General features: G+C 44.1%; 2 protein-coding genes across 3 annotated transcripts; one reads left to right on the forward strand and one right to left on the reverse strand.

Moving 5' to 3' along the window:
* The first annotated feature begins 1,490 nt into the window (after nt 1–1,490).
* Nucleotides 1,491–9,767, forward strand: gucy2f (guanylate cyclase 2F, retinal). Its single transcript, XM_070828943.1, has 18 exons — nt 1,491–2,232; nt 2,992–3,293; nt 3,930–4,284; nt 4,412–4,496; nt 4,945–5,041; nt 5,225–5,350; nt 5,897–5,977; nt 6,143–6,319; nt 6,445–6,601; nt 6,697–6,846; nt 6,977–7,125; nt 7,234–7,397; nt 7,492–7,684; nt 7,889–8,063; nt 8,486–8,584; nt 8,680–8,774; nt 8,872–8,957; nt 9,686–9,767. Exons 1-18 carry the CDS (start codon nt 1,491–1,493, stop codon nt 9,765–9,767), a joined length of 3,315 nt encoding a protein of 1,104 aa, XP_070685044.1.
* A 3,798-nt stretch (nt 9,768–13,565) lies between these two features.
* serpinh1b (serpin peptidase inhibitor, clade H (heat shock protein 47), member 1b) lies at nt 13,566–17,435 on the reverse strand. Of its 2 annotated transcripts, XM_070828958.1 has the most exons (8): nt 17,346–17,403; nt 16,792–16,823; nt 15,866–16,015; nt 15,564–15,756; nt 15,077–15,347; nt 14,867–14,965; nt 14,527–14,759; nt 13,566–14,424 (listed from the first exon to the last, which is right to left on the reverse strand). In XM_070828958.1, the coding sequence occupies exons 3-8, from the start codon at nt 15,982–15,984 to the stop codon at nt 14,122–14,124; spliced, it is 1,218 nt and encodes a 405-aa protein (XP_070685059.1). In that variant the 5' UTR covers nt 15,985–16,015; nt 16,792–16,823; nt 17,346–17,403; the 3' UTR covers nt 13,566–14,121. The 2 variants fall into 2 exon arrangements, with proteins under 2 accessions (XP_070685059.1, XP_070685060.1); XM_070828959.1 differs by lacking the exon at nt 16,792–16,823 and having other exon boundaries at nt 17,346–17,435.
* Nucleotides 17,436–18,947: the final 1,512 nt, after the last annotated feature.

Genomic DNA, 18,947 nt, shown 5'->3' on the forward strand with positions numbered 1-18,947 from the left:
AGAACTGTATGTAGTTCCCATAAGTAATAAACAAAACTATGATATAAGGAAGTTTGTCCCACTAACTGCATTTCTAAAACAAACAGCTGATTTCCAATCACTGCCATGAGCTCTAGTTTCACCAGGCCCACCGCCTGGTATGATACGGTTATGTTATGTCATCCATCCAGCCCAGATTTAACCTTTAACGCTGTCATGCTCTGCTCGCTGTTGTGGCAACCAGCTGTTCGTGGATTCAATTGCCAGGCAGGCTTGCTTCACCTGTGGCGTCCTTGAAAAGGAAAAAAAAAGAGCTGAAAAGACTGACGCAAGCGAAACGCAGCAGAACTCAGGGGACCCACAGGGAGAGCCCTTCGTTATCTTTAATTACCACCAGGGTTCAAATTCATTTAATGTGTGGAGCCTGCTGCACTGTGGGCACATTAGACCAATTAGAGCACGGTTCAGGTGTCTTCATGCAACATGGCTGAGGTGTCCCCACGGCAAGAAAAATGACCCCACTCTGCACGCCAGGAAATGTTTGTTTAGTATGAATTTACAGGCTTGGGTCTGGCTTGGTGCCTGTGCCTCCAGAGGAGGATGCTAGCTGAGGAGATGAGGCCTGGTTGCCTCACCAGTGTGCATGACAACAAGGCTTTCAGAGTAGACTAAGGCCTGTTGTCAATCCTCTTAAACCATGCCTCACTGAAAATGGATTAGTGAGTATCACCTACGTTTATGGCCCCAGGTCACTTTGGAGGGATTTGATTGAATGGGCCCGTAGCTGACACTGGCCTCCTATATTGATAATACATCAAATGCCCTTCCATTTTTATTATTCAAACAAGTCTTCCAGGGGGGAAGATTGTTCATTTTTGGATCCAATTTGCTTTTCGGCTCCATCTGGAACATGTGATGTATTATGTTTTTTTCCACATTTCCAAACTACAAACGATGACAGCCAGGACACCCCGTGGAAAAGAGGTGATTTTCATCCTCCTTCTTCAGAGATGCTGCCTGTGAACGGAGCTGTTTGTGGAAACGCACCGGAGCCTTCAGAGGCGCTGACTGCAGGACCTAAGTAGCTCTCCAGGGTGCTGAAGTCGTCTCCAAACGCGACGGACGCAGCGCCTTACGCCCTGCCTGTCACTTTGCGCCCGGAATCCAAACACGATGACTGGGCTGTGTCCTCACTGCGGCTCCTCGGGGTGAACGGGTGAGAGGGGTTTTTTTTGTTTAGGGGGGGTGGGTGGGATGGTTAGGTGTCGGTTCGAGCGGACACAGCGAAGCAGATCCAGGAGGACACCTGTGAGATTGTCTCATCGGACCTTGAAGCTGTCCTGATGGCATCAGATAAATGGTACGTGGATCGTTTTGGACATTTATGAGTCACAATAATTCACTAAACGATAAAGAAATTAAAGAGTTTATTTTTTGCAGGTGTCACTGGTCCAACTGATAACTCGATAGTGAACACACAGATTCACTACCTGGGACACCCTGGAAGGACAATGCAACATATTGCTCCAAACTTCAGAGGGGCGCTATGGGAGTCCAACCATCCGTGTGTGCCCATAATTAAAAGCAGACCGATTTTAACGGCTCTGCCCTTTTATAACTTTCTGCTATGGGTCCTCATCGGGGTGTTGACGTTCCCTTGTTGTGTCCGCTGTTTGATATTCAAAGTGGGGGTCCTGGGCCCCTGGAACTGCGACCCCATCTATTACAGGGCGCTGCCCGCGGCGGCCGCCCGGCTCGCCGTGAGCAGGATAAACGGAGACCTAAACCTGGATCTGGGCCTCAAAATGGACTTCATCATCCTCCAGGAGCCTTGCGAAACCTCCAAAGCCCTCACTGCGTTTATTTACTATGAGAAGATGGCGGATGCGTTTGTGGGCCCCACCAACCCGGGGTACTGCGTCGCAGCTTCTCTGCTTGCCAAGAACTGGGACAAGGCCATCTTCTCCTACGGCTGTGTGAACTACGAGCTGGACCGCGCAATAGGATACCCGACTTTTTCCAGTACAGTGCCCTTCCCCACGGAGGTGCTGTTCGCCGTGTTTAAGCACTTCAGGTGGGCCAGCGTGGTGGTGGTCTCGTCCAATGAGGACATCTGGAGGGACACCGCCGGGAGAGTGGCCACCTCTCTCAGGAACAGGGGGCTTCCCGTGGGCCTGGTTACATCCATTGGTCTGAATGAGACAGAGATGGAGAACACGCTGAGGAAGATCCAGGCAGCTGGAGAGATCAGGGGTGAGTGTGCGCCACACCACACTGATCAAATGAGATGAATATATATTATTAGTAGAATGTGATCCCAACCAATCAACCACTGGAGTTTGTGGATTTGCAGAAATAAATGAGACCTGTGCAGATGTTACATCACATGTGCAGACTTGCAGAACTCAACATCCCAGCTGCACACATCCTCTTCAGCAGGCTTATCCCCCCCCCCTCCCCCCCCCATCTGATCAGGAAGCCATTTTGACACTGCAGATTTCACCTTGTGGTTAAGGTGAACCACAAACAGCAATCTGAGCTTTTGTTTGTTGCTGCTGCTTTTATTTTATTCATTCATTCATTCATTTTTTTGGTTTGTGTTTTTTTTAATCCACTGTAACAACTTTATTAGATTGCAAAGAGGTGACAGGAAAGAAAGGAGAGAGAGAGAGAGAGAGGCAGGGACCTTAATCCCCCAGAGCACCTCAGCTTCTCCCTTTTTGAAGTACTTTTTAACAGTTTTCTCACTTTTAGACCTTCAGCCGGTCTGTCATCCTCTTGCACTGACTTCATGAAGAGATATGAAATAAGAATTTGTCTTGTCACTTACTCCTGTTACTCAATTAGGCAGATTTGTTAAATAATGTTTAGAGTACATGTCAGTAATTCCACTTGAGGGGCACATAAGAGTATTTATACCAAGTTCAGTCATTTTATCACTCTAGGTAAAGCCCCACATATCAAATAATCTTACTAAAATCCCCATTTTGTTTTTTCCCTTGTCCCTTGTAGTCATCATCATGTGCATGCACTCAGTCCTGGTTGGAGGGGAGCAGCAGGCTGCTTTTCTTCTAAAAGCCCAGAAAATGGGCCTGACTTCGGGGAAGTATGTGTTTGTGCCCTACGACACCCTCCACTACAGCGTGCCCTACACCAACGTCTCCTACTTCCCCCTGCAAAACAGCAGCAGGCTGAGGGAGGCCTACGACGCCGTGCTCACCATCACCATGGCCTCTGAGCCGTTGTCCTTCACCGAGGCGTTCGCTGCCGCCAAGACGAGCGAGGAAATGACGCGTGCTGTGCAGCCACAGCAGGTAGGAACTATTTGGACGTCAAGGATAGATTCGTATTCCTTCTCAAGCCCGTTTTAAAGTCATACTGTCCATACGTACACTCAAAAATGTATTGGTTGCTTTAACCGACCATGAAGTGAGTTCTAGCGTGAGTCCAACAAATGCACAGTCCCCAGTGTGTGTGTAAAAGTTCAGCCAAAACAAATATGAGTCTGTGGGAGTTAAAGAAACCAAGCAGACAAAGTTAATCTTTAGTTTTTAGGACAAAATTCTGCTTCCATCCCTCCACCACAGCTCCACAAGGAAAGTCAGTCCAGGAAAATGTACAAAAATTCAAACAACTGTTAAAAATGCTCCCATTATTTTATTCGTTTTTTAATGTCCGTCAGTGTTATGAGCCCTGAAATAACCAATGAGCAGCAGGGTTTGCTGTTGCCTTTCTTCACCCCCAATATAGTCTTTTCATAGATACATTTCACCTCACACTTCTCATACTAAAAACACCTTATAATTAGTATTTTTGTGTCCATTATGAACTCTCTATGTTCGGCCAGCTTTGAAACATCAGATTTGCTGCCGAACATTTCTAGAGAGGATGATTTAGAATAATGGAAATATTATACTAATATTTCATGGCTTTTCTCGTGTCCCTTGCAGGTGAACCCGCTATTTGGGACCATCTATAACAGCATCTACCTGCTGGCCACGTCCATCCACAACGCCAGGAAGGGAGGCATGCGGCTGTCGGGCTCAAACCTGGCCCACTCCACCAAGAACACAACTTTCAGTGGCTTCAACCAGAAGGTCCGGGTGGACACCGCTGGGGACGTTAAGACCAACTATGTCGTCCTGGACTCCGACAACACGGGGAGCCAGCTGTACCAGACCTATTTGGTGGATCTAACGTCTGGAGTGCTTCGTTTTGCTGGCAGGTCCATTAATTTCCCAGGAGGATCCCCTCCGCCGTCCGATTCCAGCTGCTGGTTTGACAAAAATGCTGTCTGCACGGGAGGTAAGAAGCATCACTTTGAAGCTTTTGCGTGCGAGTGTGGGTGCATTATGGCATGTCCTCCGTACATTTTGTCATTTATTCATCAGTCAATCCTCATATCCCATAAGTTGCCTGTTGTCATCCTCAGGTGTGGAGGTCACCTACATCATAGTGGTGATTGCTGTCATCTTCATTCTTGCTGTAGGAGGCCTCGCTTTAAGTCTTTATATCAGGTACAGCCTGATTCATCTTTTCAGTCAAACAAATCAAACCTTGTGGCTTCCCTTCTGTACTTTTCCCTCTCCGTCTTTCCCGCCAAATTTAACAGGAGAGCCTTTTGTATCTGACAAGATCCAAAAAACGGATGTTCTGTCTAATTTTTTTGAGAATGAGAAAGTAAGATTGAGAAAATAGTCCCTCAAAGCATTAGTCGGCATAGACGTCATGTCTGGAGTAAAGAGAATCATAGCTAAACCAATGGGAAGATGGCTGCTAAAGGCCTGTCCTAGTTCTTGATTGATTTTGCTGATTGTATTTGACTACAGAATTAAATAGTTTTTAGTAACGAGGAGCTTGTTCATCATCTGTGTTTGCTCCAAAGATGGTCTCGGAGATAGTTCTAGGAATCCCACTGCCATTGGTTGAACTGATTTCCTTATCTTTCCTAAATCTGATGTGCAGGAGGAGACTCCAGCAAATCCAGCTGGTCAAAGGTCCCAATCGGATCCTCCTGACCTTAGAGGATCTCACATTTATCAGTCCTCAGCTTAGCAAAAAGGTAATCAGCATCACTGACTCCCAGTTAAACCTTTGCACATTCAATGTGTCGGCCATGTTTGGGCACAACACATTTAATCTTTTCAATCGTTTAAAACATGAGACAACGTGCAGATTTGCTTAATAAAATGTTAGAGACAACTGATTTACATCAAGCCTTCCCCTGGTGTTTGATGTCTGACAGAAAATCACTTTAGAGGATCTGACCGATTCCAGGAGCGCTCTAGAGGAGAAATCTACAGACAACTCACACTCTGTGAACAGCATGCAGACGGAAACTCAGGAGACCACCAATGTAGCTGTGTATGAGGTAGGCAGCACTGAAAGTGTCATTGCACGTGTTGCTTCAGCTTGTACAGACGCACAAAGGTTAAAAATACAGAAGTATGTTAGAGAGTGTGGGCAGGGTCTGTCTGCAGAACTCCACGTGTTTTTACAGCACAGTTTTTTGGTCATATCATCATGTGTCAACCCATGTTTTCATTACATCAGTTTGAATGTGTGTTTGTGCATTCAGTTTAAGGATACATTGAACCTTTTAGTTAAAGGCATAATACAGTTAATTGTTTTGGCTAAAATTAGATTCATATTTTATATATATTTTGTACTCTCTCATTCCTGTTCAATTCAAAGGTGACTTAAAAGACTGTGCTACAAACAAAATAAAAAAAATATCATCCCTTAGAGGTCACATTTAATCAGTGCCTCCCAGATATTCACATAAATACTGAGGATGGGTGGTTGAACAGGCAGCAAAATGGTTATTGATTCCTTTAGAAATAAAAAAAACACAATCTGTAGTAGTTTAAATAGTCTTTCAGATGGTAAAACCATCTGTGTTTTATTTCTCTTCCAGGGCGACTGGGTATGGCTGAAGAAATTTGAGGAGGGACATTTCAAAGAAGTGAAGCAGAGCACCACCAAGATTTTCACAAAGGTAAAGCAATTGTGTTTTCACTGTAGTTATGTGATTTAGGAAAGCTACTCACTATCTCTAGTGAACTTTGTAGGTTTTTACAAAACACACTGCTGACAAGACACTTTTAAAAGCTCAACACTGTACATGGAGTTCCAGTAACAATAAATCTGGCTGCCTTCACAGATGAAAGACCTGAGAAACGAGAACGTGAACCCGTTCCTCGGCTTCTTCTCGGACTGCTTCATGTATGCAGTGGTGACGGAGCACTGCTCTCGGGGCAGTCTGGAGGACCTGCTGAGGAACGAGGACGTTAAACTAGACTGGATGTTCAAGTCCTCGCTTGTGCTCGACCTCATCAAGGTAAACGGTGACGTGCTGAATATACCCAGAAATACATGAATCATCCACTGGGTGTTACCATTATTCTCACTGGAGTGATTTTTCTTTTATGATTAACCTCACTGTCGAACACATTGTGCTTCTAGGGTATGAAATACCTTCATCACAGAGATTTCCCTCATGGGAGGCTAAAATCTCGTAACTGTGTGGTAGACGGACGGTTTGTCCTCAAGATTACTGACTATGGCTTCAATGAGCTGCTGGAGTCTCAGAAAGCTCCTTTGGAGGAGCCTCCTCCTGAAGGTACGTAAGCTGTAAGTTCATTAGAGACTGAAAGTGGCTAGATTCACGTTCTCACCCTGACTCTAAATCTTTCCTTTTTCTTTTTTCTCGCTTAGATCTATTTTGGACAGCTCCAGAGTTCTTGAGGGACCTCGCGAGCTCTCGTAAAGGCACCAACAAGGGAGACGTGTACAGTTTTTCTATCATTCTTCAAGAGGTGGTGGTCAGAGGGCCACCGTACTGCATGCTGGGTCTCCCAGCCGAGGGTGTGTATCCATCAGGGAGGGGAAATTGTGGATGAAGAGAAACATTAGAGAGGTTTTTCTTTTTTTTTGATTTCCAGAAAACGTCGTCAGTATTTACAGTATTTTGATTTATTTAAATATGTCTTGCCAGAGATCATCCGTAAGGTGAAGAAGCCTCCTCCAATGTGCCGCCCTACTGTGGCCCCAGACCAGGCTCCACTGGAGTGTATCCAGCTGATGAAGCAGTGCTGGAGCGAAGTGCCTGAACGCAGACCAGCATTTGATGAGATCTTTGACAGGGTACACGTTTGGAAGCACCCTTACACACTTAAATAAAGCACTTTAAAGAATATTGGACACATTGTTGAACATGATTCTGTCTTTTTTTTTTTTTTTTTTTACGAGTAGTTCAAGTTAATCAACAAGGGGAAGAAGACTAACATCATTGACTCCATGCTGAGGATGCTGGAGCAGTACAGCTCCAACCTGGAGGATCTCATCAGAGAGAGAACAGAGGAGCTAGAGGTGGAAAAACAGAGAACTGAAAAACTACTGTCAGAGATGCTCCCACCGTGAGTTTCTACACACACACCTTTAGTCACATTTATTTAATTAAATGCCCAATCATTTGATTCTTGTGATGTTTCTGCCCCTCTTCATCTTCAGTTCCGTGGCCGAGGCCCTGAAGACCGGAGCCACAGTGGAGCCAGAGTACTTTGACCAGGTGACGATCTACTTCAGCGATATCGTAGGTTTCACCACCATCTCCTCGCTCAGCGATCCCATCGAGGTGGTCGACCTTCTCAACGACCTCTACTCGCTGTTTGACGCCGTGCTCAGTAACCACGACGTCTACAAGGTCAGAGAAAAGACGCTCAGTATTTTCAGTAATCGCTCGCTTTCTCCCAGCGTGTTCAAAAATGGCAGATGAGTTACTGACAGACATGTATCTTTATACATATCAGATAAAAGGGTTTGTCTGGAACTGAGAGGCCAAAGTAAAATGGTATAAACACACATACTTATGCACCCATGACTGATTAAGTATGTTGACATTGTCCAGGTGGAGACCATTGGCGATGCCTACATGGTAGCATCGGGGTTGCCAAAGAGAAACGGCAACAAGCACGCCGCTGAGATCGCCAACATGTCTCTGAACATCCTCAGCTCAGTAGGAACCTTCCATATGCGGCACATGCCGGACGTGCCCGTCAGGATACGCATAGGAATCCACTCAGGTGAGACGGTACAGTGCCAGAGTCTTCATCACACTGTTCCAATTTAGAAAGGTGTGCAGGTCTTCGCACATTTTCATCTGAATCCTATTTTCTCGTAACATTTGTCTGACAAAGTTCAGTTCTATTTGAGGTAACCAGTGACTTTAAGCTACATGTTGAGATTATGGCGATTAGTTATAGTATTTTAATGGCAATGACAGTGCTGATGCATGCTGAGACAGCCTGACAAAACAAAACTAAGCTAAATGACCGTGCTAAGACTGTACAAGCACAAGCAGCCAATACGGGCCTCAAATTGATGGCAAAAACAAAAGTTACATAACTGTCATTAAATTGGACTTTGTGATGTTCTCAGTCTCGCTCTATTCAGAGTCTTACTGTGGAAGCCGTCTTTAAACTGGACGAACTGCTTCCTTTCTTAGGGCCCTGTGTTGCTGGGGTGGTAGGTCTGACTATGCCTCGGTACTGCCTTTTTGGAGACACCGTCAACACTGCCTCTCGCATGGAATCCACTGGGCTGCGTGAGTATCCCGTGCACACACCCACCATAGGTTGTTCCTTTGTTACATATTTCCTTCTGGTCTAAGTTCTTCTTCTCTTGCCTTCTTTCGCTCAGCTTATAGAATCCATGTAAATTTGACCACTGTGAAGATCCTCCGTTCCCTTAATGAGGGTTATAAAATAGAAGTCAGAGGCAAGACAGAGCTGAAGGTATCATAACTGTCCACATTTAACCGCAGTATTTGGCACATATGGAGACACATATCCCACAGCCTGTTAATCCATGCCTTGCTCTTTGTTTTTGCAGGGTAAAGGTATTGAAGAGACATACTGGCTTGTGGGAAAACAAGACTTTGCAAAGCCTTTGCCGATACCACCAGAGATCAAACCAGGGTAAGAGCTTCAACATACTGTTACTGCTTGCGCCTTAGGTGCGGCTGAATGCTAAAATAATAACCGAATGAGTGCAGATTCTTTACTGTGAGTGACCAAAAAAGAACACACTCTCTCTTCTGATTGATCATTTGTGTGCATACTGTTACGAAACTCCGTTGTGAAAATGCGATCGCCTCCTGCCACTAATGTGCTTTCGACTCAAATTGCAACTGTCTGAATGTTACCTCAGGGAAGACAATCACGGGCTGAATCCTGAGGATATAGCTGCATACAGGAGAAAGAAAGCTGAGAAAAAGGCTTGACCTTCTTAGTCCAAACACAGGAGGTAGAGACCTGCATGCCAGCCGCTGTTGTGTTGTGGAAATGTTACTGTGGCTGTCAGCTTGATGCAAACTCTGAGCCTGCATGCGCACAGTTTTGTCTTATTGATTCCTGAATCCTATTGATTGCCCTGTGATCTACCAGTCTCATTAATCTCTTGATCTTATCACCTTCTACATCTCCTTAAGCAGATTGGGGAAAGCCCTCTTTGTTTAGTTCACTTTTATTGTGCCTGGCTGGCACATTTTCATAATTAGCTCTCGTTTATTTTACTGTGTTTTTGGCTGCATTCGCTGTGAATTTCATGTCCGCTTCGTGGTATGCTCTCCTGCTGTTCTCATGTCTGTGAATCTGCCTCAAAACAACACAACACTGGCCGTAACTCCATCCTCTGTACTCGTTAGGGACAACTGGCAGGAGATGGTGACGGAGGAGATCAAGACCCATTTTCGCAAGGCCAACAGGCTGGTGGACAAAAAGATCTGAATGGGACAAAGAGAACGAAAGAAGCAAAACCTGAGGAGCAAAAGAGAGGAGGACACATCCAGGGAAGGAAAGTGAGCTGGGAGGGGGGGCGGGCAGAGGACAGGGAGCAACACCCAGCCTCTCACTGTGGCTTAATGCAGACCTGTTTAAGAGGATTGTCCATCGACTGGCTAATCTGCCTGCAGCCAGCGCAGCAGAACATGACGGTGCTAATGTAATGAGAGTTGCCGCATTACCTCCCTACGTACCTGCTGCCAGTAGCGCAGGGAAGCTGCACTGCTCCTTCATGAAGGATGCACTCATTCACTCCTCTCTGCACTCACCGGCCACTGAGTGGTCACCTATTTCAGGGCAACCAGAGGTTCACCCATCGGAAGATTGAACGCCCCAAACGCCTATTTCAAAATGAAATGTTATGTTTTCTGGTGATAATGTTTGTTTTAAGTTTGCCATGAAAGCTCATGATAGAGTTGTGGGGCTGAGACTGTTAACTTAGCTATGGCTGAATATTGTACGTTATTAGCTCTCCAAAGTTGGAGGCAAAGGCTGCTATTGTGTATATAATTATCAGAAGAGTTTAAAGAAACTTGCCACTTTCATTTCCACTATTTTTAGAGCAGAATGACTAAGGAAGAGTCAGTCAAGTCTTTTCGAGCCCATTCCAACAGATTATTCATTCACTTTTGAGCCGTCACCCTTTTATTCATACTAATAAAAGTGTGTCAGCGCCTGAAAAGTAATGGATTATTAAAATGATAATCTCCTCTATTTTCTCTCGTAGTCCATACACTCACTAACGTCGTGTTGCTGTTTCCAAAGTGCCCACCCACGGATTTATTCCACTGTATTGTTTTAACACGTGATGTCAGCACCTATAATTCTGGTTAAAGTCATCCAAGCAGCATTGGTTGTTTGTGCTTCTGTACGTCTATGAATATCAAAAGTGACTCCAGCTGTTTGTTATCTGTCAATAACAGACGAAGTTAAGTTCATCAGGAAATGTATTTGTGATCAGCATTTTAAAATCTCGTTCCTCTTCTGTCGTCACAAGTTCACAACCTCTGATTAATGCGTCAGTGTGAGAAAACAATCTCTGCACTGACGCTCACACAGCGATTTTACTTTAAGCAACGACTAAAACGAAATCTCACTTTGTATTGACAAAGTAACTTTTGTACACAGGTCTGTCGACGTATATGTCTGAGTACAGGATAACAAACACTGTGTACAATACTTATCACATCTGGAAGTGTTACAGCTGGTCTCCACAGCAGCTGATGTCGCACTATGTTAATGCTCTGCTGTGGTACATTTAAAGACTTTAGTGTTCCCAGGAGTTCAGGTACACTTTCCTTCACAGATGAATGATGTGTCAGAGAGCTGGGCGCCTGCCTAAGAGCACCATCTAGTGTTCTAATTAAGACACTTGCTTAAGAAGCGTTGAATTGATTTTATTATTTCTATGCCAGAGTGCTACTTGGTGAAAAATGGCATGTAGACGTAAGGGAATACCTGAGAGCACATTCTAAAATGATATGAAAGTAAATAGATAAGAATGATATTTAAATGCAATATGATAGAAGTGTATTTGTGAAAGTATTGACCTAAACCCCGAATATGAAGTCTGGACCAAACCATAGCCAATTATCATTATTATTTCTTAATAATACTTGGAAATAATCCCCTGCTTAACGGTGACTATAGGAGCAGCTTAATTAATGCTTTGTAAACAAAACAACAGCAGAGGCAGTCAGAAACATGTATATTGTGTTATTTATGTTGTTATTTGTCTTGTATATTATCACTGAAATGCAAAGTACAAGGAATGTAAATATGACATCACTAAGTAATTAAATCATTGATTTGTAACACCTTCATTGATTGGAGTTCCTTCCAGTGTAACCGGTGCTTTTCCTCATTGCACCCGATGGGTGGCGCTACAGCTCTTACACAGATACCCAAGGGGGGTTTCTTGCAAAGGGATTGCATCAGCAGAAAAGTTTCCAAGGTTTTTTTGTTTTTGCACTATTGTTACAATTTGGCTTTTAACTAAAACTGATTAGACTGTATGAACAGCACCTTTCAAGCTTCTGATTTACTGATATTTGTCTACCTACACTGTTAGAACTGAGGTTTCCAATAGGGTTCTTCCTGAAGGGCTGATGTTCTACTCAGATTTCTAAAGAACCCTTTTTTGAAGAAATTTCTCTTCAAGGGGTTCTTTGGTAAGACTAAAGGATCAATCAAGAACCATTTTCATCCAAAGAACTCTTTTGGGAGGAAAGAATTCCCTAAGGACTGTTGAAAGCATGGGTGCAAAACTGGGTCAAACCACATTTATTGTCACATACAAATCCACTCTCTGCATTTAGCCCATGCTGCGCATCAGCAGCAGTGTCCTGCCACCGTACAGCGATTGGGGACCACAAAGAATTTACCAAACAAACATGTTATGATGGTGGGAGGAAACACAGGGAGACAAACTCCAGACAGAAAGGCCTCTGGGTGGAAGCAGCAGAGACATATTAAACTACACCAGATTTAAATGAGTGGGTTGTTATCAGCTCATATCAATACTGATTATTTGGAGTACTTACCCATGATTACGAGTTTGTTCACACCCCTTAATACTGATTACCTGTCTGTCTGTCTGTCTGTCTGTCTGTGTGTGAAATGATACTAAAGTTAGATTGAAGTGACTGAAGTTCAGAAACTTCTAAGAATCGAGTTAGGCTCAGTGTCAGAGTTGTCCTATTAAAACACACGAGAAATATCTAAAGCATATTGAATTGTATCATCACAAAGACATTTTTAAAGACATTTCTAAAAATAGTTTGAATGTTCTCTCAAAGTAAACATTGATAATTGTGACATAAACTGTTGAAATGATGGAGGATATTCGATACTTATTATATAGGGTTGAATCTTTGTATTGCCTTATTTGTAGAATACAATGTGGTTCATCTAGAACCCTCAGAAGGGTTGATATGGTTCTCAGTAGAACCCCTTGTTCTAGATGAAACCCGTGGAATATAAAAGGGTTCACTGTAGAACCCACTGGGAGGAGTCTTGGTAGCACCATAAGTAGGTGAAGAGGTTCTGGGTAGAACCGCCAGGGAGGGTCTGGTTGGAACCATTACACCTTAGAGGGGTTCTCTGTAGAAGAGGGTTCTGGGTATAAAAATCTTTATGCTGGGTTCAAGGTAGAACCTTTTGAAAGGGTTCCAGATGGAACCTTTACCATGAACCAAAAAAGGTTTTCCCACAGGGACAAACTGAAAAACCCTCTACGGTTCTGATTGGCACCTTTATTTCTGAGAGTGTTCTTCTGCGGTGCAGTCACACCCATTTGTTTGCTCTGCTGAAATTGCAATAGATTGAGTTTCCTACTCACCATGAGAACCCTGAACTCCTGTTTTTGTACTGCAGAGTCTGCTTTTCCTCTTTTTAGGGACGTCCCAACAAAGATTCCACTGACTTTGTTATTTAGTCTAACGGCGGTGAGAGAAATGAACCACAAAATTCTCTGGATAGTTGTCTGTGGCAGATTAGCAACGTGAGGAAAGAGTCCTCATTGTCCAATCCCTACATTCCAGACCCTGGGAGGACTGTTTGACCTCCAGCCAGCTGGAAAGATTGTTATCCTTTTCCTTTGAGCTTTTGACTCTAGCGAGCTCACATTCCTCTGTTCAACACTCCAGAGAACTCTATCTGCTCTGCTTTGCAAAACCAGAGGACACACACACACACACACACACAGATAGATCCTTTTCTTTGTTTTATTGAGAAATGAACACATTATGTAATCACACAATTCCAACAGCTTGCTTGTGAAAAATAACTACAGCAACAAAATGACAAAGTATGGCAGACAAGTGGACACAAATGAAGAACCAGACATTTGCCACCTTTCCTCTGCAAGTACAGCATGTGCAGAAGAACAATTCAGTGCAGACTGGAGGCAATTTATTTATTTTTTTTAACTGAGAGCTTCATGCTCTGGAAGGAGTGAGACAGAACTGTGAAACATACTTGTGCGAAGATCTCTTTTTCTTTAAACTTTAAAGATAATGCAAGAAAATACACATGGAATCATAGCCAAACCATTACCGGCAAAACGAAGAAAAAAATGAAGAGATCATACTTAATATAAGCATTGTCTGCTGTATCTACTGCCATTTGTTCATGGAGATCTCAAATACTTAAGGCTGAATTGTTCCCTGGGAAGGTTTAGTGTGTCTAAAAATAGCCAAGGTTGCTTATTGGAATGTGCCGATGAGGTAAAAATACACACATTCACACAATTTCCTGCCATTATTTCACAAATAGCTTGCGACAATTCACGACATTAACATTATAGCTCATCTCTCATCTTGTCTCCTTTAGGTCTAACCACTCTGCCGATGTACAGGATGGAGTTGGTCTTGTTGTCCTTCACCAGGAAAATGAAGGGGTGGTCTGCGTAGAAAAGTTTGGGGTTCCTCAGCTTGTCGGAGCCAAAGATGGTGTTGTCGTACGGGTTCCCGTCCACACTCAGCTCCAGGGCTGACGCGTGAAAGACGTTTGAGAGGTAGAGGTCCTTCTTCCCAGAGATGTTGGACAAGTCGGCCTTGGCTTTGTCCACGGCCTCGGTCAATCCGAGCTCGGCCAGATGTTTCTGGAAAAGACAGGGAATTTCTCAAGTCAGTGGGCTGATTTTGAGATGTCTATACTGTAAGTTTGCATTGTCACAAATTGCCATCAAATTGCCACCATTTACCTGCAGGTTGTGGCTGACTTCCAGTGAGAGTATGGGGAGGGAAATGGCCACAGCCTTGTTCTCCATCTTGCTGAGCCAGGTGTCCACCTGTTTCCTGGTCAGGAGTTTCTCCAGGCGCTCCAGGGGCTCCAGGTGGTAGGGCATGAGAAAGATCATAGAGGCCTGCTTCCGGCCCAGAGGCATGTCCAGCACAAAGACATGGTGCTCTGTGTCGTCGTAGAAGTTATACAGACCTGTGAAGAGCAGTCAAATCTTATCTTGCGTGGAATCTTTTCGGCAGCATCAGTTTTGAAGAAAGAAATTAGGTCGTATCAGTGGTAGAGATGATGGAGAAACTCACCAGTGCGATGCATCATGGGAGTTCCAATGGTCAATGAGCGAGTAACCAGGAAACCACGCTGGTCCACCATTTTATCGTGGAATTTCTCATCCCAGTGAGCTGTGGGAACAAACATATTGGACTCAATTATACATCTGTTTGACATCTGCATGTGGTTCAGTCATGATCAGAAAGGAAAACACAGCAAGACTTTATACTATTTATACTCACGCTTGAAGAACATAGCGTTGACAATCGTGGCTCCTTCTGGGTTCTGCACATCCTTGGTGATCTCAGGCAGCTTGCCATCCGTCGACTTGGCTGCCCACTCGTTGATGGACTTCACTGCGCTCCTCTTGTCCCTTAAGTTTATTTTTGAATGGTCGTAGTTGTAGTGCTTCTTGCTGTTTTTCACAAAATCGTCAGCAAAGGAGACGGAGCTGGGGCCGTAGAGGCGGTTGCTGATCTTCCAGGTAGTGTTGCGTGTCTTGGCATTGCTCACCTGGAAGAGAGCAAAGCATAAACGGTGAGAAAAGAGCAATAAATGTTTAGTTCTGAGGATCTAGTTTGACGCTACGTCCTTTTGTGGTACCAAACAGAATTAAAAAAAGGGGACAGATGAGAAAAACAAATCATAATAAACATATTTTAAATTCTGGCACACATGACATGTTGGTACTAACATTTCATGTACTGTATTTCATTTTGTTGTTCTGACCTCGGAGAGCAGCTCAGACAGGCCTGCGTGCAGATGCTCATCCTTCAGTTTGTCAGCGCTGAGGACGGTTTTGACCTGGGAGGCAGTGGAGGCCTTGCCACCGAGAGCCACCATCCCCAGAGAGGAAGCCACCACCACAGGAGAGATGAGGATGTTCTCTGTGTCCTTCTCCTTTGCCATGTTGTGGTAGAGGCTAAATCACAAGAAAGATATTTTGCTTGTGTTTCTAATAAAAAAAAAAAAAACATTGCACAAAGAATGCTTGCGCCTAACCATCATAATCATATATTTCGAGTTCAGACCTGAAGGCCAGGTTGGCACTGTTGTCAGCCAGGGTGGTGGCATGGCTGCTCAGCTTCTTGTCCTCTGCAGAGGCCACGATGGCCAGCAGACAAAGAGCCACGACGTTAGTCACCCACATCCTGTCTGTCTCCGAAAGCAGCTGCAGCAGCCTGCGCGAGTGAAACAAAGGAAAGACACAGCCTTACATAACGTTGCTTAACTTTGGGTTGGTTTCCTAAAATCAAATAAATCATATGTGTGTGTTTCGAGTTTGAGATGGATGGCGCATGTCAAAATATCTTCACAGAGTGGGTTTGTGGAATGAGTGAATATTCAGAACTGTTTGCAGTTACAGAAAAGCAATGCAGGGCACAGACTATGATCTGGATGGGAGGCTGTTAGCGGCAGGGCAGGGCAGGGCCAGATCAGCTCAGCCCACGCAGAAGCTTGGGAATGCCTCCAGTTTCAGGCAGACATGTTCCTCGCCACGTCAGCACCAACACAGGCTTAGCTGCTCTGCCGGAGCTTCCGTCCACTCAGAGTGAAGCTCTGTGCTGACTTGAACTGAAATATGATGCCTCTCTGTTCTCTACATTTATTATAACTGATGCAAACTGTTGCACGTCTGCACTTTGACTTCAATGACTTCTTGAGTCAGACGGGTCAGAAATCACAGCGTTTCACTATGTAGATGTGCAGGGCAGTCTTTGAAACTTTTCTCTGTAGAGCCGTCTTTTGTCCCAGAGAACGGTTGTGTGCCTGCAGGCTATAAATAACTCATCTCATACTTGTTCCAACAAATTACCAAGAGGCTGAAATTAACCAGCTGCAGCAACATCTCTGTACACATTTCTGATCCATCGCAAGCGCAGAAACATGTTATCTGCAGCTCTGTATTTGCATATTTGTGACACAGCAGAAATGACTTTGTATAATGCTCGGATACCTGGAGATGTTTTCATGTCTGCGATTTTCATTCTGAAAGACAAGAGGTGTATGCAATAATCTCCATAGAGCAGACAGTACGTTTTTTTTTATTGTTTCCCAGTCGTCAACCTTTGGACATTTACGCTTAAGTTATTATACAAGTTAGTCATCACAGTCAGACATGTTCACTTTTTTTCATTGGCTAGAATGTGACCCAGAAAAACTATTCCAGCTGTGCCACAGTCAAGCAGCACTCATTTCTAGAGGACAGATTTGAACCTCTTGTCATTAAAAAGTGATTTTAAAAGGATCGACACATTCGGTGAGCTTTATTGCACTTAATGCATTTAAAAGCAGCAGCATGCGTTAGGCAAAAAAGCTTTAGTATCATCATACTAGGGATACGTTTTATGCAAATATTACACTGATCAACAAAAATATTCTTTGTGCAGGTCAAACAAAGGAAAACAAGGAAAAATGCTGCACTGTAACTTTAAGCCACGAACACAAAGCAGCCCATTCACCCTGTGCATTCCTTCCTGAAAACAAAGACAGTTATCTCCTAATCCTTACCTGGTACAGATGTGTCGGGGATTCTCCTCTGACTTGTGTCCTGTGAAAAGCGTTACTGTAGCTTACTCTCCTGGTCTATATATCCTGAGAGAGAACTTTCTAGAAGTGGGAATGGGCTATTCAAATGAGGGTGTCTGTCTTTCCCCAGGAAGTTGGGAGCTGGGACGTCCCCCCTTGGAACCACAGGCTGAAATTAGCTGTTAAAAGTTAACTCCCCAGCACTGGTCTGGGTTCAGCTTTGAAACATTCCTGCCAACGGCTGCAGACAGAAACACAGAGAAAGTCTGATTTCTAGTCTGTCTTTGCTGCTGATGTACAGAAATAGTGCTCAGCCTGTAGGTCCTACAGCTGCTCGCTGACTCAATCTCTTGCACTGATTTCATCACACGTAAAAAGATGTGTTTTCATTTGCAATGAATGATTCTTCTGCATGGAAATATGCGGCTGTTTGTGCAGTGGCTGCATAAGCGTTTAAGCCTCTGAACTACCCCTCTGAAATCTTAGCAGGCAAGACTTCAGTCCGCAGGCACAGTGTTTGCAGTTGTTCCCAGAGGAAAAGCAGTGTTACACAGACGTCTAATTTCAAATGGAAGCTTCTCGAACTTTAAAAGCTTCTACTGTAGTATTCATGCTTCACAGGAGTTGCAAGATCTGCAGCCCTGACCCCACCCCCACCCTGCCACGTCTGTCCAACTCAGCTGCTGACTGCAGGGGGGTGGAAGGATGGGGGTGTTGGGGAGAACCGCTGTCGTAAAACCTGTCGTGCTGTGACAAAGACTTCTTCTTTTAATTTGGTCGAAAAAAAACACTTTTGACAAAATTGGTATTTTATATTTATTTAATTGACAAATGCTTCTGTAGACCTGCATCATGATTTTGAAATTGAACAATTATGTCATAACATTATGTTTTTGATCTGTTTAGGCTTTATAACGATTTAATTATTTAATAGGTAAGCTTCAAGTTTTGTTTGTCACATACTCATATATTTCATATGTCTACATTGTGCGGTGAAATGATTCATAGCCCCATCCAGCGATGTTCTGTAGCATAACAACGTGCAATAAAAAGATAAGATTATAAAAATATTAAAAGATTAAGTATGTGCAGACATTACAGGGATGTGAGGGAGGGGTGGAGGTGATAGACAACAAACATGAGGTGAAGTCTGTTATCAGTTATCACTCTTCATTACCTACAGTATGAAGAATTGATCATGGTGTCTGAGACAAACTGGTTTTCAACCTGAGGAATTTCCTCAATCTCTTAATCCCCAGCTCCTCCTCTTTTACAGCCCTCTGCCAATTGTCACCCAACAGATGAATGGGTTCGTATTTACTGGGGGGGCCATCCAACCGTTTTACGGTACTGTGAAGTAAAAAGGGGTCCCAAAATCCTACCTCCGCAACCTCCAAATCTCATGATTCTGAAGACAGAGAACCCGCCCAACAATCTCGACTTTAAAAGGTCTGACGCAAGTGCAGACTTGCCCCTCCCTTCAGGGGGTGTTTGTTATTCTAAAAAAGCCCCAGGACTAAAAGTTTACAATGCCTCAGCATGTGCAGGGGGCTAACTTGTGGGTCAAGTAAGTCTGGTCAAATC

The sequence above is a fragment of the Pempheris klunzingeri genome, chromosome 4 (assembly GCF_042242105.1).
Source record: "Pempheris klunzingeri isolate RE-2024b chromosome 4, fPemKlu1.hap1, whole genome shotgun sequence".
NCBI classification, from domain to species: domain Eukaryota; kingdom Metazoa; phylum Chordata; class Actinopteri; order Acropomatiformes; family Pempheridae; genus Pempheris; species Pempheris klunzingeri.